The 24360-nt window shown below is 35.8% G+C and overlaps 2 protein-coding genes and 1 long non-coding RNA gene across 3 annotated transcripts in view; 2 read left to right on the forward strand and 1 right to left on the reverse strand.

The window, feature by feature from the left end:
* The window catches only part of LOC111510225 (uncharacterized), a 179106-nt gene that overhangs the window by 135558 nt on the left and 19188 nt on the right, over positions 1-24360 (forward strand). The window lies entirely within an intron of this gene.
* fkh (fork head box protein) lies at positions 2622-10865 on the forward strand. The gene has a single exon (XM_023166692.2). It carries the CDS (start codon positions 2857-2859, stop codon positions 4138-4140), a length of 1284 nt encoding a protein of 427 aa, XP_023022460.1. The 5' UTR covers positions 2622-2856; the 3' UTR covers positions 4141-10865.
* The window catches only part of LOC141485045 (uncharacterized), a 50586-nt gene continuing 38699 nt past the window's right edge, over positions 12474-24360 (reverse strand). Inside the window, exon 3 of the long non-coding RNA XR_012466982.1 lies at positions 12474-12912. This is a non-coding gene — a long non-coding RNA (uncharacterized lncRNA). The remainder of the gene's footprint in view (positions 12913-24360) is intronic.

Below are 24360 nucleotides of genomic sequence, written 5' to 3' on the forward strand. Positions count from 1 at the left end.
CATTCACCTAAAAAATATCTGAACGTTTTATTCGCATCTTTCATAATTTTGGAAAAATTTGAAAATTTGTGATTCTTATTATTGAACTTGAAAACATTTTTGGGATGGAAGGCAAGTTGAAATTGAAGGAATCGAGAAACACTTTAGGACCTTTTTGTTTCTGTTGAAGAGGTGAACAAACCACTTCATCACCACTTCATACCAAATCATTATAACTATATTTGCTATATTTCAGAAAATGTTGGAAAACATTTGGAAAAATCAAATTTTTTATTTAAACGGTTGAATATGTATCAAAAATTTTTGAGAAATATTAATATTGAATTCAAACTAGTAGTAGTTTTTCTCTAGGAATGTGTGTTCGTCAACTTACTGTGTTTTTAGATTTCTAAACCTATTCATTTGATGATATTTTATTTCTCTTTTAGGATAATACTACCATGAGCAAGAAAGAAAATGTGTTAATTTGAAGAAGGGTTTTTTTATTTTGTAGTGTTATTTGACTTTTTTGAAAATGAAAAAAAATGTTTTGTAGAATTTCATTTCAAGAATGTATATGAACTTATTTTGTATATACATATTTTTTTTATATATCAATGTGTAATATGTCTTGTGCATTCAATTATCTAAATTATGAGGGAAAATGGTCACTTAAGAGTCAAGAGTCAACATCCGATTGAGGTATATATAGGTATATATATATATATAGTGTATTCAAAACTACTCTGAATACGGACCTTCTTACAACGGAATATCCCAAGGTAATATAACCCGTAAATGAAAAATTACAATGTAAAATTTTATCAGACTATAGAATTCCACTGTGAAATTATATAAAAGTGTAAAATTCTACTGTAAAATTCTGTGAAGAGTGTAATATCTCGATATAAATTTATATCGCAAATTTATCCTATAAAGTTTTATTTCAACACAAAAGTACACTCAAAATGAAAAATTACACTGAAAAATTCCACACTTTTCTTCGGGGTAGAATTACAAAATAATATTCCGCATGGAATGTGAGATTACACACGAAAGAAATTTCTCGCTAATATGGGCGGTAATTAAATTGCCACCGGTACCGGTGGAAAATTTTTTACCAGTGTATCGTCAGATTATTCATATCATTCTGTATATGTATTGGAAATGTACTGTCCGATTGTAGTTTGTTCTTATTACTACCTAAAACACGACACACATTTTATATTTTTATAAAAAGTTGTGAGACGTCTTCTCTTGTTTCGACCTTCATGAAAATAAACATTGTGAATTGAGTATCTGAAGGAAACGTTGTTTTTTTTACCTGCCCAATTATAAATTAAATTAAAGTTATCACAATAACTATGTAGGTACCTAATCACAACTTTAAACAGACGAAATAAAGTATATGATTAAAAAAATTTAGGGGCCTGATACAAACTGAAATTCTATCTCAGGCATTCATACCAGCAATAAACCTTTATTAGGTTCATTTAGAAAAAACTGCAAAGGTATCAAGCAGCAAATAAAGGATACGTTTAGTTTCTTTATCTTTTTCCATATATATATATACATATATCGTATAGCGAAACACGTGTTACCTACGTTTTTGTAAAAGTGTTTATTAAAAATCTAACAATGAAGTATGTTGTGTGAATATGTTACGGATTTTCATCAAGTAATCGGCCGATTCCATCACATAAATTCAATGTTATATCCACTCATCTATCAGTTATTTATAAGGGAAATGAACTGGATTAAAATAATGAATGGAGTTTAATTGCAGCTTCATAAGAATCAAAACTATTCGGAAATTTCATTGAAAATTAAGGAATAAGTATTGAATATTTCAAGTTACGAAACTTTCGTATCATTTTTATATCTACATTTCGACGCGACTGCATAACATTTTTTCACTGTACCTAGGTACCTAATCTTGTTGTTACCCTAAAAAGTGGAACACACTTTTTGTTATCGAAGTATCTGAATATCAAATTACAAGATTGAAATCTGGTTATTAGGTCACAAGTACACAAAAGGTATAAAGTCCTTTAATCGAAGCAATAAAAAACCTATTACCCACTCAAAGATAAAACGCGGATTCAGCAAAAAATATTCAGCGTAAAATAATGATTCACATTTATTGTGAGGATTTTTTTATCAGAACACTTTGCCAGGCGGAAATTTCTCCGAAACTTTTTTGACAAAAACATTTTGCTACTTGGGAATTTCCTGATTCTAGCAACGATCATCCGAGCAGGACACAGTAAATCAAACTGAGTTTACCTTCAGGGAATATTTCTATCCAAAATCACAAAAACACTTTCAACAAAACAACATATTATATTTCCAATACGCCCCAGCGGAAAAATACACTTTTATCGCCAAGAATTTGTACTAGAAGCGACCCATCCTTTCGAGAAAATCATTAGTTCATCCGTCACTCACCCAGTGGCGTATTGCTGGTGGGCGTGTCCCACTACCCCTCAAAACCATTTTCTGACGGAGATAACCGCCACGCCAATCGGATACCCGTTTTTTCACTGCCGTCACCATGGCGACGACTATCGGAGTTGCTGATTCGCCAAACCGTTGCTATGGCGACTTTTCCCCCTCCTCGTCCAGTATTTGACTATCCAGCGCTCTGGGTACTTCAGACTAGCTTGTAGTATCTAAGTAAACAGGCAGCGAGAGGTATTTGTTTTTCCAATCAGTGTAGGTTTTGGAATACCTAAAGTGTTAAGTTGTTTGTGAATTTGATCGTGATGTAAACAATGAAACAAAACCAGGGCTCGAGTTAGAATCAATTGATACACAGTGCGCCCTTCTGCAAACAGAGCGAGTGTAAACTATCAGTGCAATAATACCAAGTGCAATATGTTGACGCAGAAACTCTACCCCGACGTGAACTCCATGTCGACGAGCACGAATGCTATGTCCCCCATGACCCCGACATACTCCATGAATTCGATGGCGATGGCCCAGATGAACTGCTCGCCGCAGACTCCCATGTTCGGCTCCAGCATGCTGAACTCGGGCATGTCGGGTCCGATGCCCATGAACAGGATGGCCCCGAGGATAGACCAGACTATGAACGACACCTCGCAGCTGGGGTACACCACGATCGGCTCTCCGATATCAAACATGAACGCAGCTTGCATGGGCGCCACCATGTCGAACATCAACAACTACACGATAGGTAGGGGAGACCTGGGGGGCGGTGATACCTCCCCAAACAGCGCCCTGCAAAGGGCCAGAGCCGATAAAACCTACCGAAGGTCCTACACCCACGCTAAGCCGCCCTACTCGTACATTTCCCTGATAACGATGGCCATCCAAAACAGCCCGCAAAAAATGCTAACGCTGAGCGAGATCTACCAGTTCATAATGGATCTGTTTCCGTTCTACAGGCAGAACCAGCAGCGATGGCAGAATTCCATCAGACACTCGCTGTCTTTCAATGACTGCTTCATCAAAGTTCCTCGCACTCCGGACAAGCCGGGAAAAGGTTCCTTTTGGAGTCTGCACCCGGAGTCTGGAAACATGTTTGAGAACGGCTGCTACCTTCGGCGCCAGAAGCGGTTCAAAGATGAGAAGAAGGAGGTGATTCGCTCCTCGCACAAGAGTCCTTCTCACAGCGTTGATAGCAGCAGCAGCTCGGGGAAAAAGACCCCTCTGCAGCACGGGGATGACAAGGCTCACCACTTGGACAAGGTGAACGACAACCTGGGGAACATGCTCAGTATCCACCCCGGGAAGTTGGATGTTGATCAGATGAACATGTTGAACGCGAATGAGTTGCACAACATGCAACAGCACCATCATCATCAAGGGATGACGCACGAAGAGCTCTCGGCGATGATCAACAGGAACAACCATCTGGCTTTGTCTAGCGAGCACCAGGCGATGCTACACCATGCTCCCATGGGGCACCACCTGAAGCAGGAGCCGACGGGGTACACGCCCTCGAATCATCCCTTTTCCATTACAAGGTTGCTGCCGACGGAAAGTAAGTCCGATATCAAAATGTACGACATGCAATATGCAGGGTATAATACTCTCAGCCCTTTGCCGAATTCTATACATTCTCACGCGTCTATAGGGAATGATTATTACAACAGTCCGTCGCTGTATCACACGTCGGGGACGACGTCGTTGTGACAGTACCCTCTAGCTTAAGGCTTTTCTCGAATATTTTTTTTTGTATATAATTATATTCTATTAGGCGGGCGAGATGAATTTTTGAAATGGAGTGCTGGTCACCTTTTTTCAAGACAGATTCATTTTTTCAAATTCTATAAGCTATTTTGAGTTAATTTCGCGAAATATCGTCGAAATTTGTTTTGAACAATAAATGGAGAATCAAACAAATTTTCAGTCTAATGTCGACATCAAAAATACTACTACAAGCAACACTGACATTATTATAAAATTATTAGCAGTCTAAATCTTAACTAATGCTGTATAGAGAAAATATTTGTGTTTGTTTTTTTTGTTATGAATGCACCCAGAAACTAATTGAGTTACTTGAAAATACTTCGAAATTGAATCAGATTTCATAGGCATTCAGTAAGGACTTCTGTGGGAAAATTTCATTAAATTTAGAATCGATTTGTGGGTTATCTTGGGATGTTTTTAAAAATTTTCTAAAATTCTTCGGAATTTGGAAGTTGTGATTTCCATCGAATTTTAATTTTGTCATCTATACGTACTTAAGGTAGGTATAGGTTTCTGAAAGAAAAAAGAGCAAATAGGTACTTGATTTTCTTTGAAATTTACCTATTTCCATCAGTTTTTTTTTTGTGGAACCCTGAATTGGAGTGCTCACCTTAGATTGTCTTACAACAACGATTGAGTTCAGAATATTGTAATAGATTCAAAATTTCCCAAGTTCACCCGTGAAATAATTCGGCGTTTACCATTCCGGAATGACAAACAACATTTCAAAGAAATTACAGAGAAATATATCTTTATAAAAGTTTAATTTACGGAATACCTGAAGTAGATGTTTCAAAAATAGTGCGAAATTTCATCAAAGCTCAAATTTCGAGAGCAGAATAATAATTATTTCTAGAAAAAAATCTGAATTCGCACTGAAAGGTTGTTATTGATTGTAGTTTTTCTGCATTTCATCACCTTGTTGATGAATTCACTGTGAAGCCGTCATTTTCATGGTGAAAAAACGGTAATTTATTCAGATAAAGGAATTTATATAACTATGATTATATAGCTTTTCAATTTCAGACAATAAAAACAAAATTATATATGAAGATGAATTTTTTGCATAGCTGTGATTTGAACTCAACATGATAAAACATTTTTCTTAAATAATTGAATTTTGAGACTCTCTGCAAACTCAAAATTTTGTGTGCGCCACTGTTGAAAAAATTATGTAATTTGATCAAAAAATATATCATCTAAATTGAATTTTATTGTTACGTCATATTTCAAGTAAATTATTCAAAAATTATCTGTGACTAAAGATGCTATTCAACTAATCATCTCGTAGTAATTTGCAACCTCATAAACTGAAAAGTTCATTATCTGAAATGAGGTAAGTAATAAAAATAATTTTGGACCTTGGCATTACGTCATATTTTGAATAATACAAAACTCATCAATAACGTAAAGGTACCAACAAATCTAAATATCATCTACCTGAACATCTCGTACTTTGGAATCCTAAAATTTGAAAAGTTCATAATTTGAACTGATATGAGTCTATCTATTGGAATATCAGTTTATTTTCTGATTATCGTTCAAAATTATTATTTAATTTTGTTATTCAAAATTACATATTTCCTAGATCAAATAAAACGCCGCCGCTGAATTTCCTAATCTGATAGACGGAGTATCTAAACGGTTGAAACTTGGAATGTATTTCGAGAAAAATATATTTTATGATGCTGCAGTGAGTTATTCCTTATTCAGTTTCGAAAGAAATTGTGCAATACTTGTTTATAATTCCAAAAAAATACCTGTTTTTGCAATGTTTCCTGAGAAAATGAAAAGTCAGTGTTTCTTGTAGCTATTTCCATTATTCTTGAGAACTTTTTCATTTTTACTCCAAAAATTCAACATATCAAGTTGAAATAAAAATTTTACTGATGTTCTCGAGCTCAATTCCAACCTCTCAAAAGATCATTGAATCAAATTAAAATATTTGATCTGCGAGAAATCTCCAGTTGAATATAGTTTTATATCCGTCATGATATCAGACAGGAAAACCGATATGTTTTGAAAGACACCTTTTCTACATGTTTTACCCGTTAGGGAACTGGTTTGGTATCTTAAAAAAACTCACTATTTGATTTGTATCTATAGAAATTTGTTTTCGATGTCCCTTGGAAATCGGTTTGGACTATAAATTTGATGACCATTCGTGAACAAAAATCAAAAACTGATGAAGCGAGTAAGTGAAAAATTACTTTTTACATATGTATATTTTCATGTGAAACAATTGAACGAAAAATGCAATAACCAGGCCTTCATTTCAAAAATATCAATCGCGCTCTGTCAGATTGTACATAGAATTTATCAATTTTTGTAGTTTATAGCCTGAAAACAAAACATGAAATCAGTGATGGTGCGTATTTTTGTAGATATTCTAGACAAAGTTGCTAAAATTTCTAAAAGTGCAATATCAAAGTAGACCTTTGAATAATGGAAGAACGTTAGGATATACTGTAAATTTTATAGATTATATAAAGAATGAATAATCGAATCAAAACTATTATATTTTTTCAATTCTATCAGTTGATATTATTTGACGTATTACATTAACCTTATCTGACATTTCTTAAATTTCGTTTCTATTTTTTTTCATTTAAGAAATATGGCAATTATTATTAGTTGGCTATGATCTGACGCCGCAAAAACTCGAGATGTAAATTCTCAAGCATAAATAATAGTTGAAATAGTTTGGTGGATATTTGTTAAAAATGGATAAATTGGTAAATTGATGAATAAATGAGCAAATAAATGGGTAACTAAATGGATAAATAAATGGTAGATATAGATCAAACATTAATGAATCAATATGTTAATTGATAAAGAAAGGTAAACATCCATTTACATTGAAAATATTCCAATAATGTTTTGCATGTATATTTATGTTGAGGCCAGTAAAAAGCCAGTAAAATTTTAGCCATATCGGAAGCTATTCTGGCCAGTTTTCTAATGTTTTTTTTGTGTGAGCATTTACCATTCCTCCAATTTACATTCTTATTTGTGTGCGAGTGCGAAGATTTCGTCGTATTCCTCAACTTAGTGATTTTGAGAGAGGACGAATTGTTGACTTACGTAAGGCAGGTTTTTCAGTTAGAGAAATTTCAAGAAGAATCAATCGATCTTTGCGTACTATTATTCTAAGATGTTATCAGGCTTGGAGCCAAGACGGCCAAGAACACAGAGCTAGGGGCACCAGTCGTCGCAAGGAAACAACAGCGCGTGAGGATCGCTGATTAAGACTTTTAGGGATCGGTTCATTTCTACTAGGGCAATTGCGAATCAGCGGTTGGAATACGCGCAGTATATCAGCGAATAGAAAGTTTCGCACTTTATTCTTATCACCCCCATTGGGTGTTGCCACTGACTCTCGAGCATCGACGTAACCGATTGCACTGGTGCATATACAGAATAAATTTGAATCAACAGTGGAACCGCTTAGTTTTCAGCGATGAATCTCGCTTTTGTTTGGGTATGCACGATGGGCGAGCAAGAGTAAGAAGGCGTCGTGGTGAAAGACGAGATCCCCAGTTGAATGTGGAGAGGCATGTTCACCATACTGTTGGTTCAATGGTTTGGGGTGCCAGTGCATATGGTAGCAGGACACCTTTAGTCTTCATTAGATGCAACACGACACCTCTTCGTTACATTCACGAAGTAGTGCAGCCTCATGTTCTTCTATATCTTGAGACCATCGAGAACCCCATATTTCAACATGACAACACTACACCGCATGCGGCTAGAATAACTGTAGACTTCATGGATCAGCATGATATTAACCGCTTACCATGGCCACTTAGATCGGCCGATCTTTTATCGATCGCAGACTGCTGAATTAACAACAGTCCCCACAGACTTTGGCAGCACTTAGACATGAGTTAGAAGAAGGATGGAATGAGTTACCCCATCAGGATATAGACCACCTCATCAGGGCAATGCCCAGACGTATTCACGAGTGTATAAGACATCGAGGATCTGCAACACACTACTGAACTTCACTGGTTTCACAATCATCCAATTCCTCTGAAAAATTAGTTGTTTGTTTGTCAAGTTGTTTGTCAAGTATGTGAGTGAAAAATTATTGAAATATTTTCAATATAAATGGATGTTTACCTTTCTATGTCACTTAGTATATATACATATATATAGTATATATACGTATAATATACACATGTATATACATATAATAATTTTCTACAAATATTTAAATTTATAACCTATGGGTTTTCATTGGTTAATTAACATTTTTGGATAGATTTTTTATTTTTATTATCATCATTTTAATTATCAGGTACATCAGTAATTACTGTGGTTGATTGTATTACCAAGAAAATAGGCTTAGATATGGTATGAGTACACATGTTTTCGAATGAAAATTAGAAAGATATCTAGATGAAACTAATGCATGGATTGTTGTTCAATGTCTTGTGGTAGGCTCATTTTGGTTATTATTCATCAGTAGGTAGTTCTGATTTATCTTTTAGAATGTTTACCTGAAGTTGTCCATCTTTTGACACGGAATTAACATTAAAATCTTCTGCTAAAATCAGTGGTAAACATGAGAAATGAAAAACAAACTTTCGTTTCACGGTTATATTCAGCAAAAAACTCACTGAAAGTTTTGTTCCATAAGCTGCATACGCTGGCAGTGCCTAACAGATTGTCTCTGGTCTGGATTCTTGGCTATACTGGTCTGGATTCCTGGCCATACTGGCCTGGAAGGCAATGATGCTGCCTACTCTCTTACAAAGGAGGGTGCTGCAAGCAACTTCATAGGACCAGAACCTGTCATTGGCACCAAAGATTGAACACCTAGATGGCAAGAAGATTTATGGACTTCTGGCAGAATATTTCAGGATTGGCTCACTCCAAAGAGTTTATTCACCCTTCGAAGCTTGATATCAAACAGTTGTTGGACTATAGTAGGGATGAACTGCGATGTCTAACAGGTCTTCTTACAGGTCACTGTCATTTGAATCATCATATGCAGAGACTTGGACTGTCGAAAGACAGTGTGTGTCGCCTCTGTTTGGAAAATGATGAAATAGCAGAGCAGAGCCGTACTCTTACCATCTGACCTGAAAGACCACTCACCATACAAACTAATCAGCTTCGTTCAGAAGCTGGGTTTTTGGTCGAGTGTAAATAGGTATGAGCCACAATAAACCCTTGCGGGTTCAGGTGGAGGGGCGAATAGCCCCACTTACTTTGGACGTAACCTAACCTACCTTCAATAGTACTTTGGTGTCACGTGGTATCTCACGTGAACATATCTGAGATTTTATTCCCAACATGTTTTGAAATTTTTATTTTGCTTGATTTTCAAATTGGAAGTGAATTTTTCTACGAGAGTTGACCTACTTTTGTGCCCCTGTTATGACAAAAGGGGTGGATTCAAGACGTTTTCAATCGTTCTGTTGCTTGTTTCACCTGCCAGTAGACCAAAGATGTTTGATCATGGATCCTACCGTCATTGTGTTTAACCAATTATCTTGCCTGATTTCAACCACAATGTTTTTCCACAGATGCGTCTGGTCAACATCAGGATTATCTCTGCGTTTTTTAATTTTTTTTAGATGTAAATTCTTGCTCAATCATATATTTATCCTGCCTCTACAACTGTATCTCTTCACCACAACGTTTAAGAAGACTGTTCTTTCTCTTGCTATAATATTCAGATCCTGCTATAGACCCTTACTATATTATTACATTTTTCTTGGCCCAGAATGACTTAATTTTCTGAATAGTCTACCTGAGATCTATCCTGATGCAAAAAACATACCTCCAACAGTAACTTTTCCTTTAAAAGTATATGGTTTTATAAAATCATAACATTCATCAGATACAAACTAATCAATTTGTTGCAGCAGTAACATTACTAATCCATTTGAAAAAATATCATTTCTTTGATGAAAGTATATCGTTATACTCACAAATATAGAAATAATGTTCATATTATTCGCCGATGGAATTGAATTAATGTAGATATTTCACCGACTTGATTACTAAATTAATTTATGAAATTTACTACACCTGCATAACTTTTGTACATACATGATTTATCTCTTTGAAGCAACTTTGTCTGCACTCTGATTTTCTTGCATTAGAAAATATTAAACTGATTAAACACTTTAAAATTTGACGAAGTCATTAACCTCACTGTGTTTATTATTTTTTCAAAATATGAAAGAAACTTTTGTAAATGAATTCAGATATATTAGGGACCTGTTTCCTTTATCCTTATATATTCATAGATAAGTTACTTTTGAAAACATAATTTTAATTTCAGAAATGGAAATCTCAAATATTATATTTGATCTGTACTTTTGAATACCAACTAGGTACCTATTTATTGCGGCCATATTTGTTCGTTTTATAATTTTTTTACTTTCAAATGAAACTGATGGGTTTCATTTTTATTGTATATAATATGTAAAAAGTGTAAATTGGATTTCTGTAAATTCTAATCGACATTGTGATGTTTCAAATATGTATTTATTGAAAATATTTGAAATTTACATATTGGTACTGTTATTTTGAAAAATTATATGTAATTGTAACTATGAACCAAAATTTGTAAATATTGCATAGATAATGTATAGGTATGATGTCTGTATATTGACTTTTTGTCACAATAAATGTCCAGATCTCGTAATTAAGCATGTCTTTCAATTATTCCTCTTTTCAGCCTATGATACCATGATTAATAATAGTATAAGGGTGATGGTTTGATATCAATCTAATAGATGGCGCGCAAGCTAAGAACAAATTTCTCTTTGTATGACATCTGCCATTCAACATAGATCATCTATCAAAATTTCAAGTGAAGAGAACAATTAGTTTAGGTATTTCGAAAAGTGGAAGGGTAAATTTTCGTTATCTGGACACCCGGCGATTTTGAAAAAATTATTGACTGTACTTACGTATTTTGATGCGTAGATTACGAATCCGAAAGAAAAAAGCGGCGCTCTCCCTTATTTAAAAAGTTACGGCCCTTCAAAGTTCAGAAAAGGGCAACTTTTCAGCCTTCTTTTTCACTAAATAAACTATTTAAAAACACAAGCATTTATTCACTAGGTCACCTTTATACCTTATTCCTCCTTCTTTAACACTTTTCACTTCAATAATCAACATTTTTCTTATAAAAAACTTAATTTAAAAACGAATGCTTCTCCTGGTGACATTATTCTATTTTTAGGTTAGTTACTAGTGACATTTCAGAAAAAAGCGGTTGGTATTTGCCGTCGCCTACTATTTCAAATTCGTAATACACCACCAAAAACCAATTTACGATCTAAAGAAGGAAGGTAAAAAACATTTGAATTACTTCAGGAATATGGACTGCATTAGTCGTACCAACCATATCATTAACCTTAAAAACGTAAAATACAGTGATATGTAACCAAAAAGCAGCTCCGTACATTTTTTAACATTTTTATAAGAAAAATGTTGATTATTGAAGTGAAAAGTGTTAAAGAAGGAGGAATAAGGTGTAAAGGTGACCTAGTGAATAAATGCTTGTGTTTTTAAATAGTTTATTTAGTGAAAAAGAAGGCTGAAAAGTTGCCCTTTTCTGAACTTTGAAGGGCCGTAACTTTTTAAATAAGGGAGAGCGCCGCTTTTTTCTTTCGGATTCGTAATCTACGCATCAAAATACGTAAGTACAGTCAAACATTTTTTCAAAATCGCCGGGTGTCCAGATAACGAAAATTTACCAAAATCTCAAAGTGAAGAACATTATCTCGATTTAAAGAAATCTTGCTCTCCTATATTCATGAAGAAATATTTTTTTAAACTGAGAAACATATTCTCTCAAGTTGAATTTGAATCATTATTTCAAATGGACTGAATAAACGCTTCTTTTAAGTAAAAAAAAAATATTCCACCAAGATTGTGCATACATTTCAATAGAAATAATCACATTAGCTCAAGAGAAGTAAGTATGCATTCTTTAGTCTGAGCAAAATTAATCTCGAAGTAAAACTGTTTTGGGGTTTGAAAGAATGATATGTTTGCTTGGAACATTATTTAAATATCTCCGTAGGATAAATTAATTGTTTTCCTTTGAAGAGAAACATTTTTCATTGAAACGCTTCTATTTGTATGAATCAAATAAACTCATTTATTTACTTCATCAAAAATGAACTTATGCTTCTGTTTATAAACTGTCCCTCTCATTTGGATGTATTTAGTTACTTGCATCCAAAGTATCTCATCTGTAATATGAACAGCTATAAGTGGTAAGGAAAGAAACTAAATAATACATTACATATTATGATTGGTTTATTTGAAGCAATTGCAAATCATGATAATTATCCTGAAAAATCATGTGGTAAAAAACAAAATGTAATAGAGAACTAAATTTTCTTTGCTAATCTTTGCTTAAATATCATATTCCAACTGCACACTTTAGAGATATCATACAGATATACAAATAACATAAATAAATATTCAATAAGAAAACATATATAAAAAAGGGACATATTCTTGACAAACTGCAAATTAACAAATACAATGAAATCGAAGCCTATAAACAACATTACAACTCGGACAAAAAAATGAATTAATTTATTAGTAATTTTACACAAATGAAGTTTTTAAAACTAGATGCCATTCTGGTGAATAACATTAAAAAAATCACTATCGTCGATCAAGTTCTGCATTCTGCTTTTGTTTATCCTCAATTGCCGGAACATCACTTGGATTCTGGAACAAAAGAAGAAATCAGCACATCATCATCTCAGTCACAATTTCAAATATATAGAAAGGTAAAAATATGAAAACAGCAGCCACTTAATCAAAAAAAAAATTTTTTTCAATAAAACACTGTTTGAAAGTGGGTTTATTCCGTTAACCAACCCAATTGTTGTTCGCATGCGAATGACAACCCTCAAAATTTTAAACTTGTCTGAGCACTTTTTAAATTCCTAGCAAATTAAAAGGTGCTCAAACATTATTTGATCAGAAATAAATAATCAATCGAAAAGACGTACCTCAAATCCCTTTGAAGTGGACAGAAGTCTACAGAAAAATTGCCTTTCAAAATAATAATTTTGTAACCGTTATAGGAATTCAAAGTGTCGTGTGAGTATTATTAGAGGATCAATAAAAAATATGAAATGTTTCATTAGAAAAATGTAACTCATGATCATACAAACATACTTAAAGGAATATGATTCGCTATTTAAATAACAGCATTCACTGTTTTCACGTTTTTGGAAATTTATATTTCATCTCTAGTAAATTTGGTAATATTTCTACCTGTTTCTTACATTCCTAAAGGAAATCTATCAAATAATTTCAAGCTGAGTAGGGTATATTCAATTTGTTCCCAATGAATAACATGAAAACATTTCTGAAGTGATTACAGAAAGCAAATACGTTTCGGAATTCAACAAATATTTAAATGTTGCCTATTTTGGTATGTTTTGTATTATAATTTATTGTCGAAACTATACATACCTCTATCTTTCAATAAAACATTATTTCGGTCAAAGAGAAAATCAAATTTTATTTAGAGAAAATGCTCTTATTTGAAACAAGATAAAATTTATGTTCCAAACAAGAGATTGGCAAATTTGAATCAACGTGGATGATTTTTCAGTTTAAATTAATATACACTTGCAGAGCTCGGCAAATGTAATAATGCTTGTGTGAAAAATTACGGAGTATTGGTATAACTTTCGCAAAATGAAGGCAAAATTAAGAGTTGCCGTCAAAGTTTAGCACTTTCTCTTCGGTACTACGTATACAACGCGGTACTTACGGATATAGCGGAGTTTTATCCAATTATAATACTTACCCATGAAAATATCTTTCAACTGTGCAAGACCCCAGTCTTGTGAATTCTGTTCCATTATGATAGATACAAAATAATCGGAAAGAAATTGCACTGCCTACAGACACATAAAACAATTCCTCCTCAAAATCGCAACACACCAACATCACTTTCCAACACATACTGGCGCGTACGCGATGCTTGTATGTAGATTCACAAAACTCTTGTTATAAACGAATTGAGTTATTAAATTCAAACAAACACTGTGTTCAGATCAAGTTGATATTGCTCTCCATTTGAAACAATTTATTTTTCCCTTCAAATAGGTGGTGGATTTTGAGATGATATTATATTTTCTTGATTCAAAATAGTTCATCTTCGCAATGATATAATCAAACGAATGATGTCGTTGAAAGGCCGAGAAATTTGATTTCTTTTTTGAAAATGGTGTGATTTTCTAGTGGATCATGGCGATGTTGGCATAAAGTAATAGTTTTTCCAATAGAGATAAAAATTTCAAAGCAGCCTATGATCTTTTTTTAAAGAAATACTTTTTACTGTGGCACGTACGCCGAAGAGAAATGTTTTTGAATACGAAGGTTGTGATTCAAACAATGGCTTCAGACAGGTCAAGAAACTAACCACAGCCAAAACTTTTTTCGAAAATTGCAAAATGGATATTTCTTGAAAACTGACCATAACAAAAAATGTCTTTCGACATCCATACAGTCATGCCTACAGGTTCGGACTTTCGTCGTACATCTTTTATTCATACGCGCGGGAGTCAGATAGAGTGCGATACACTTCGTGCTTCATGTGTCCTCACGAAAAAATCTAAAGGACTGAAGTTGGGTGACCAAGGAAGTCACTCATTTGCGGCTTTTTTTAAGGGCAAACAAGCACTACAGGCAAATCCTTAACGCCCTCTATGAGCGATGCCTGTGAGGAAGTGGTGATTCACGATGGATTTGAATCGCTAGGGATTAAATCCATTTGGAAAAACATTCTCAGGAAGTGCGTAAATGAACTTGCACCAGTATTTTGCAGACTTTTCAACCTGTCTTACAAGAAAGGGGTTTTTCCTTCTTTTCGGAAGATTGCTCGCGTTCAGCCTATTCCTAAACAGGACAAGAAAAATCTTCAAAGTAACTAGACCAGTCGTTTTGCTATCAGTGATATCAAAAATCATGGAGAAAGTTGTAAACCACCATATCCTCAAATATTTAGAAGGCTACAACATCTTGAGCGATCATCAATATGGCTTTCGGAAATAAAATTAAACAGGCGAACTTCTATCGTATGTCACCCATATTTAGAATAACGAAATTGAGAAACATGGAGAATCAATAGCTGTTGCGCTTGATATTTCTAAGGCCTTTGACCGTGTGTGGCACGAGGGTTTGCTGGTCAAACTTCGATGCTATGACTTGTCGGATCATTTCTGTATTTGGCTGGAATTGCAAAGGCTGCTTCTCAAAAGCTTGGAACACTGTTCCCAACCAGGAAACTATACACACCTCAACAACTTTTGACGCTTTATAAAGCTCAGATCAGACCCTCTTTGGAGTATTGTTCTCATGTATGGAGCTCTGCCCCCAAACATACCCTGAAGTTGCTGGATTCCATCCAGAAAGTGACTTGGCACATTTGATTCCACCAAGAGCGGTTCATATCAGAAATACCCGACGGACTGTGGCTGCTCATCGTTTTGAGGTGAATCTCAGTTCACCTCGAACTTCACTGTTTAAGAACTCTTTCATCTGGTGAACTGCATTTATCTTAAATAAACTTTCTGAGAACGTTTTTCCAAATTAATTCAATCTTCAGCGATTCAAATCCAATGTGAATCGCTATTTTCGCACAGGCACTGCTCTGAGAGCGGGTAAAGGATTTTCTTGTAGTGCTTGCGTCTTATCTTGAAAAAAAGTGTATTCCACATAAATACAGTTCTCCAAATGATAGTTCTTAAATAGTGAACTCGAAATCATGGTTCAAATAAACACGCATATTATGTAAAGCTAGCGTTGCCTCTTGTTTGCACAATACGAACAAAAATGCCTTTTCCCACCCTGTCTCGAATAATCAAGAGAAAAATCTTCTCTCTAACAAGAATGTCTTTTCCCTCCACTAGCGAAGGGATTATCTTGCCTCATTTTGTCTTGTTTCTACTTCTCTTGACGAGATAACGTTCTTCATATTGAAAATTTGCAGTAACCGGTAAGCATAGTTAACGATAGGTATTTTGATAAACTACACCTTCCATTTGATGTCCACAAACTTTATTTAGCTTTCTCGTAGCGAAATACGTACATGAGTAGGGGAGGGTGGGGCAAGTGAGTCATACGGGGCAAGTGCGTCTCTTGACAATTCGTACAACCGGCACCATAGTCGGCAGAAACAGTGCAGTTTACGTATCTAGCAACAAGTGCATGGTGTGAATAGAAAACTTACTGGAAACTACCAGAAGTGAGGTAAAAATTACGAACGTAACATAACCTCATGTTTGAGTAATACCGTCTGAGGTTCAGAACGTTGTCAAATGTACCGTTTCTGCTTTGATTCATTTTTAAAGATTATTTCGATGTCACGATGGGGCACGTGAGTCATAGCTCAGTAGTCATGACTCGCTTGTCCCACAGTAACATTTATAAATAAGTAGTTAGTAAGTTATTTGTATTTTTTTGCGGGTTGACAATTGTCCGTAAATACGTGCGTAGGACCCAAAAAGGGTCATACTCAGAATATGCTATGCAACGTGCCTTAGAAACTGTTCAGAAGAAAGAGATGTCGATCAAAAAAGCTAGTGTGGTCTTCAAAGTTCCGAAAACTAGCATACACTCACGATTAAAGCGTCAGGGTCTCAATCCGGTTAGAAACCTAGACAGGTTCAAACCCGTGTTTACAGAAAAAATGGAAATGGAATTGTGTGAAAATATTATTAACTTAGAAAAGCTATTTTATGGACTCTCAACTACAGATCTTCGACGAATTGCTGAAGCTAACCAAATCAATCATCCATATAATAAAGATCAAAAGCTGGCTGGAAAGGACTGACTGATATTATTTTTAAAACGTCAAGGAAACCTCTCTATCACAAGACCTGAAGCAACAAGTATAGCAGGAGTAACAGGATTCTCCAATCATAGAGTTAGTGAGTTTTTTGAAAATTCAAAAGAGATATTGGATAAGTACAATTTTCCCCCGCATAAGATATTCAACTGTGACGAGACAGGAATTACCTGCATCCACAAGCCAGGAAAAATCTTAACCGAATAAGGAAGGAAGCAAGTGGGAAGATTAACTTCATTAGTAAGAAGAAAGATTACAACTTAGCATGTGCCAGTGCTACGGGCACCTTTATTCCACCATTTGTAGTCTTCCCTCGTATAAAAATTAATCCAACTTTGCTGAATGGTGCATTTTCTGGAACAGTAGGATTTCCTGCTAAATCACGATGGATGGATACCGACCTATTAAATTTTTGAAGACTACACTAAAATGACGAAGGAGTCTCCGAGTCTACTGATATTGGATGGCCATTTAAGCCACAAGTCCATCGAGTCAATAAATCTGGCTAGAAATTCATTTCGACTTCACCTCCTCATACGTTGAATAGGCTACAGCCTCTTGATGAAGGCGTATTTGGATCATTCAAAACCTACCTGGCAAAAAAAATGGATAACTGGCTCACCAACCACCCTGGCTCTAGAATTACTGTATATGACATGGCTCCTATTATCAAAAACACCCTAATTAAAGCATTCACACCAATAAATATTCACAAGGGGTTTGAAAAAACGGAAATTTCCTATGATCCAGATGTGTTTCAAGAGAGCAACTTTGAGGCAGCCGAAAACATTCTCCAAACGCAATCCAACCCAGAAAATGTCAATCCCTCGATAATTCCGTAAACTTGGCAAACTTACCTGATCCAGAGGCGCCTTAAGATGATATCCAGAGCCATCCTGACGTCCTACCAGAGCCAACAGAACAACCTGCAGTTCTGTTTCCGTTTCAGATTCAGATCCAATCCCAAAACCACCTCACAGCAAGAATAACACCAAAACAATTCTAGAGCTAGATCAACCGTGGTACAGTGATGTTAATATTGCAAATTTCAGTCCAATCCCTCGACCACCTCAAAAGAAAAAGGACATAAAAGCGAGTTTAGAGCCTGAACAACCTTCATGCAGTTATGTCCCTATTTCAAAATTAACTCCAATTCCAAAACCATCTTAGAAGAAAAGCAACACCAAAACAAAATCCAGAACTACAGAAGGATCTTAAATAATCACTAGTTCACCTTACAAAGACCAACAAGAAGAGAAATTGAGAACAGTAAAAGCTAAATCAGCCAAGAAGACTTTTGGGTAAGCAGGGAAAAGTTCGTGTGTTGGATAAGTGAAAAAAAGGGAAACTTGGAGGAAAAGAAAAAAGGTGCATCAGCAAAAGCAGCCACAATGTCAGAGGAAGAAAAAGCCACAATATGCGTTTACTGTCATGAGACACTTGTTACGAAGAATGTATCATGTGCGTAGAAAGTGGTGCCTGGATGCACGAGGAGTGCATCTGCTTCTGAGTACCAACTAATGAAACTCTCATACTTTATATGAAGATTCCTGAGCGAGGAAAAAGCCCGTAACAATATATCTAATGATCATAAAATTATTCTGATATATTCGAGAATTATATTACATAAAATGATTCACTGGCGAAGATGATCTTTTTTATCAGTTTTTCCTTATCTGCATTTTAGTCAGTCATAGCTGTTGTAATAATAAACTCGAGATAAAAATATATGTGCCGTCAGACCCACCTTTCCAATGTCTATCCACAACTGGAGTATCGAACATTATTTCGTCATCAGACTTTTTTATCGATAATCGTAGGATGATTTACGCACATTGTTTATCGATGATCACTGAAATATTTTATCATTTCTCGCATTTAATTCAAATATTGATTCCAATACACAGTAGATGTATATTTTGAAAACACTTTTCAAAACCCAGAACCAAAAATTACGGTCTCTCGACGGTCTCTCTCCTTGGGGCGCTATCGAAGTTAGCGCCCCAAGGAGATCATTATGAAAGTGTTCTCAATAGATTCATTTTACGCCAGAGGTTCCAGTACGAACTATCAAGTAGATGTAGGACCCATCGATGACATAAAAACCCTTCATAAAGACGACATAGCTGAATTGACAGAAGACTCAATTTTTCAATATCAAACATGAATGAAGCGCCAAAGACTGTGAGTTGCAAAGCCAACCATCGGCATCGATCATCGAACTTTCATCTTCTGCAAGAGATGAAACAAAAGCCCAAAACCGAAGCATTCGAGTCCTACCCCAGACAGCGGTGGTGATATTCGTATATCAAGACATTTGTCGATTCCTCAGATGGCATCCGACATATTCCCACATCTTAGAAAATATACATTCAACCTAATGGCCTTTATTTGAATTACTATAAAGTTCACTACAAACTAGACAATACAACTCTTCATATTCCGAAAACAAGTATATGAATATAAAACTATTTTCTTAACTACTTCTACTTCGTCTCTGTATTTCATGGATTCACCTTTCTATTTCCCTGTCACTTTCCTTTTTCCTTTCCCTATTCCCTGTCCCTTTTCCTTTCCATTTCCCTTTTCTTTTTTATTTCCCTTTCCTTTTCCCTTTTCATGAAATATACAAACCGATACCATTCGAAAAAAGCTAGCTCCTATCATTGAGTTCTACATAAAATAAGAAACTACTTACATTTCTCCATTTGAAGCTAATTTACTTCTCAGTTATTCATTCAAAATCACAGTATTCAATTAGTATATGGGGAACTGCTTCGAATACAACTTTGAAACCATCAAAAAGTTTACAGAATAAAGTTATTAAAGAAAACAAATTCATTTGGAGGATTCCGTTGACTCAACAATAGTAAGAAAAATAATCACTGGAGATGGATCTTCAATATATTATATTTTCACTATTATCTTGATGCTGATTGGGCATTTTATCCGTGGTCTATGTTGATATGACAGTTGATCATCTTCACATAGATTCTTCTCAACTTTTTTGCTATCAATGATTGACATTTCCTTCTTTCCATCCTGAAAATTGCAACTCTAGGTCGAGGTTTCATTTTTCCCTCTGAAAGTTATGGATTTCATCAATATGGAATGTTGTTTATCGGAGTACCTACGTAAAAGTTTCACTTATGTCGTAATTTTGCTATCAAATGCTATCAATAGCCTTATTCAATTCGATGAATATTACCTGAGGATGAATAATCTGAATAAAGTATGTGTTTTGATATATATTGACCACTATATGATGGATCTTATTATCTTCTTTATAATATTAGGCCAATGCCAAACCAACAATTTCCATCGCTAAACATGTAGTATTTTTACAAGTTCACGAATTGTCCAGAATTGGTTCGAATTTCACTTTCAACAACAGAGTAATGGGAATGTCTCCATAAAAAGTGGATCACACTTTCACCAATACCAACGACCAAGAAGCGAAAGAAAATATTCAATTTCATGAATTAACGAAGCCCTACAAGCCTGTGGAAATGGAAACGAGGAAGATAGCGAGAACGCACGCGCAAGAAGCTCCGTCAATACTGGCACCAATCCGTGCTGATAGAAGGAATAATCGCAGCAGGATATCGGACTCCGGCCTGCCTTGCCTTATCGTTTGCCTGCGACTAACAGTCGTCGTAGCGATTCGAAGACTTTCGATACAAAATGGTTGAAGTGAGTTATAGTACTTGAATAGACATTTAAAATCAAAGAGTCATATGAGGTCATCTAACTAACAAATGGATTTGTTCTACGAACGATGAAATATAACAGAGGCCCGAATATATTTTCATGGAAATAATTAAGGATAAATGCCCCTGGAAATATTTTTTAACAGAAGGAGTCAAAAATAATTTTTATGAGAACAACTTTGGGTTTTCTTCCCATAATCATAAAAAAATTATATCGGATCTGTGGGAAAATGGGTCTATTTTCTTTTTACAGCGCCACACATTCTTTGTTAAACCAAAAATACAGCAAAACCAATTTTATTTCTCTGATATAGGGTCTTTCAAGCGCTTCCTATCTTTAAATTCAAATAAAACGAAGTAATTTTTTATTCGTTTGAAATACCTATTGATGCTGTTATGTGTGAAATATAACATTGTTCAAATGTCCGCCATGGCTTCCCTGCGTGGAGACCGTCCGAAACGTCCAATTTCCGATGACTTTATCACATAAATCAGGCTGAATTTAATTTTATGTTGGCAAGAAAAAGTCTAACGGGGTCAAATCGCATGATCTCGGTGGCCAGTTCACATCACCTTCACGTGATATGACCATGCCCTCAAATCGATCGTGCAGTATATCCAATATGGCATGAACTGTGTGGCATGTACTGCCGCCCTGTTGAAACCACATTTCGTTGGTGTCCGGATTATCCAATTCAGAGCAAAGCAAGTTGGTAATCATCAACCTATATAGTGCTTGCTGTTGACAATGATGACCTGGCCAACGTCGTTCTTAAAGAAATATGAACCGATTACACCGCCAGCCAAAAATCCATACCAAACAGATGATTTTGATGAAAATCGGGGTCTGTTGCCAACTGCTCCAGAGTCCATTTAGCGAACACACATTGTATATGGTTGTTTACCTTCAGTTCCTGGGTCTGTTGAATTTTGTATGGGTATAGGCGAATTCACGACGCAAAATTCGCCAAGTTGTGGTCTGCGAAAGGCCGAGTTTTTGTGAGCAACGCAAAACCGACTGCTTTGGATTATCCTGCACACTATCACAGACAGCTGCGATGTTTTCTGCAGATGTTGCGTTTCGTCGACGTACGGGTGTTGATCGATCGTTTACTGAACCATAGTGGTTAGGTTAGGTTAGGTCCAATGTGAGTGGGTCTATTCTACCCTGCAACCTGCAAGGTTTTATTGTGTCTCACACCTATTCACACTCGACCAAATAAACCCGGCTTTTTAACGAAGTTGATTAATTTGTTTGGTGAGTGGTCTTTCATGTCAGATGGTAAGAGTACGGCTCTGCCAAAGTCAGCGGGGCAGGTACAAAGTATGTGCTCTGCTGTTTCATCATTTTCTAAACAGCGGCGACACACACTGTCTTCCGATAGTCCGAGTTTCTGCATATGATGATTCAAATGACAGTGACCTGTAAGAAGGCCTGTTGAACATCGTAGTTCATCTCTATTGTACTGTTTGGTATCAGGCCTCGATGGGTGAATAAACGCCTTGAAGTGAGCTAATCCTGGAGGATTCTGCCAGAAATCCATAAATCTTCTTGCTATTCAGGTGTTCAATCTTTGTTTGGCAAAGTTTAAAGCAATACCAATGACAGGTTCTGGTCCGATAAAGCTGCTTGCAGCACCTTCTTTTGCAAAGAAGTCAACAACCTCACTGCCTTCCGAGAATGGTCAGGAATCCAGACCAGAAACAATCTGTTATTGTCTATCAAGGAGAGTCGTTTTTGGCAATTCGCTAGCAATTTAGACGTTGATCGGTGAGAGCCAAGAGCTTCCAACGCCGCTTGACTGTCCGAGACTAGAGACTAGACGACTTGACCAAACCCCACAACCTCCTTGCCTTGTAAACCTATTCCGCAACAAACGAAAACTATACAGAACCTACATACAAACCAGGGACCCCGTGATCAAAACAGAATGGAACAGACAAAACGCACGAATACGCCTACTCAGCAACCTTTTCACCCAGAAAAGATGGAGAGAAGAAACAAGCAAACTAGACTACAAGAACAGCTCAGCATTCTGGAACAGATTTTAAATACTCACAAGACAAAAACAAAGAACACCCAGCCATCAGAAAAAGCAGAAGCCTTCCGAAAATCCCTCAAAACGACATTCAACGTACCTACCAATGCACACTTCGACAACGAACAATTAAACAACATACATTACCTAGGCAGACACCCAGGACCAATCCCGCTTGATCCAAACTACCCCCTCCGAGCCCCTATCAGCGAGGACGGCATCCTCAAAGCGATCCAATGCGGAAAAAACACAGCCCCCGACCCAGACTCAATAAACCGCAGAACCCTAAGGAACCTATCAGATACCATCCTACCATACCTCAGCGATATCCTAAACGCATGTGTAACCTTAGCCTACTTCCCAATGCCCTGGAAACAAGCCAACACCATAACGATCCCCAAACCTCGCAAAGACCCCACCAATTCCGAATCCTACCGACCGATAAGCCTCCTTACCTGCCTAGGCAAACTATTAGAAAGACTACTAACCGACAGACTCACTACAAATACACATCACACAAAACATAAACGCCTCGTTTGGCACGATCGCAGTCCTACTTGACATCAAAATATATATATATATATATATATATATATATATATATATATATATATATATATATATAATCTAGAAAGGTTAATGCAGTCAAGCTGCTGGAAAATAATTCCATGAAAATCAAAAAATAAATAGATAAGTACTCTTTGATCATTCCCATATTGATTTCAATTTAAGAGCCACCGGTATACAGCTGTTTCAGCCTATTGGGCATCGTCAGTACCGGGCAGGCGGTCCTCGATTGAAGACAAAATGAGAAAAAACCAAGAAAGTACTTGATAAAAATAGCTGCGTAAACGCAAGCGAAACATAAGTGGAACCACCTATTGGTGTGACACCCAAGTCAACTTGCCAAGTTTTTATGTCAGTGTTGGTGGTTTGACCAATCAACCGACAACTGCGGTATATATATATATATATATATATATATATATATATATATATATATATATATATATATATATATATATATATTTTGCCATTAATACCTCGACTCATAATCGATATTTGTGTTGAGTTCAAGATCACCAAATACGAATTGCTGGGATTCATGATGGAAAGCAGAAATCTTACACAATCAAGAAAAGTAAAATTGCATAGATATGCTGAGAAATAGTTCATCTACAAAAACTTTGATTATACAAGGGAGTTTATAACATACATTTTCAACGTATGTTATATTATCACTGACACCACCATCAGTGGTGTCAAAGCTTGGTTTTGCAACGGACCACCCTTGAGAGCCTCGTTTATTTTTAATGTCTGTGGAGTTTTCTGTCGACTCCATATATGTAATTATCGTACCGTTAGATGTCCTTCGAGAATAGTTGTGTCCGTTCCAGGTTTAGCCTAGCACCACCAATGATACCTATGATGGGGCGAAACTGTGCTGTCTGGTGTTTGATTAAAAATACTTTGTTTTTGGGCTCGGATTTCAACAGGAATGGCACGAATGAAAACATAAGATATGGAAGATGAATTGTATTTTATTCTTTAATAGTAA

This window comes from Leptinotarsa decemlineata, unplaced genomic scaffold (assembly GCF_025532065.1).
Source record: "Leptinotarsa decemlineata unplaced genomic scaffold, Ldec_3_MD MMD2_tig00026307_RagTag_RagTag, whole genome shotgun sequence".
NCBI classification, from domain to species: domain Eukaryota; kingdom Metazoa; phylum Arthropoda; class Insecta; order Coleoptera; family Chrysomelidae; genus Leptinotarsa; species Leptinotarsa decemlineata.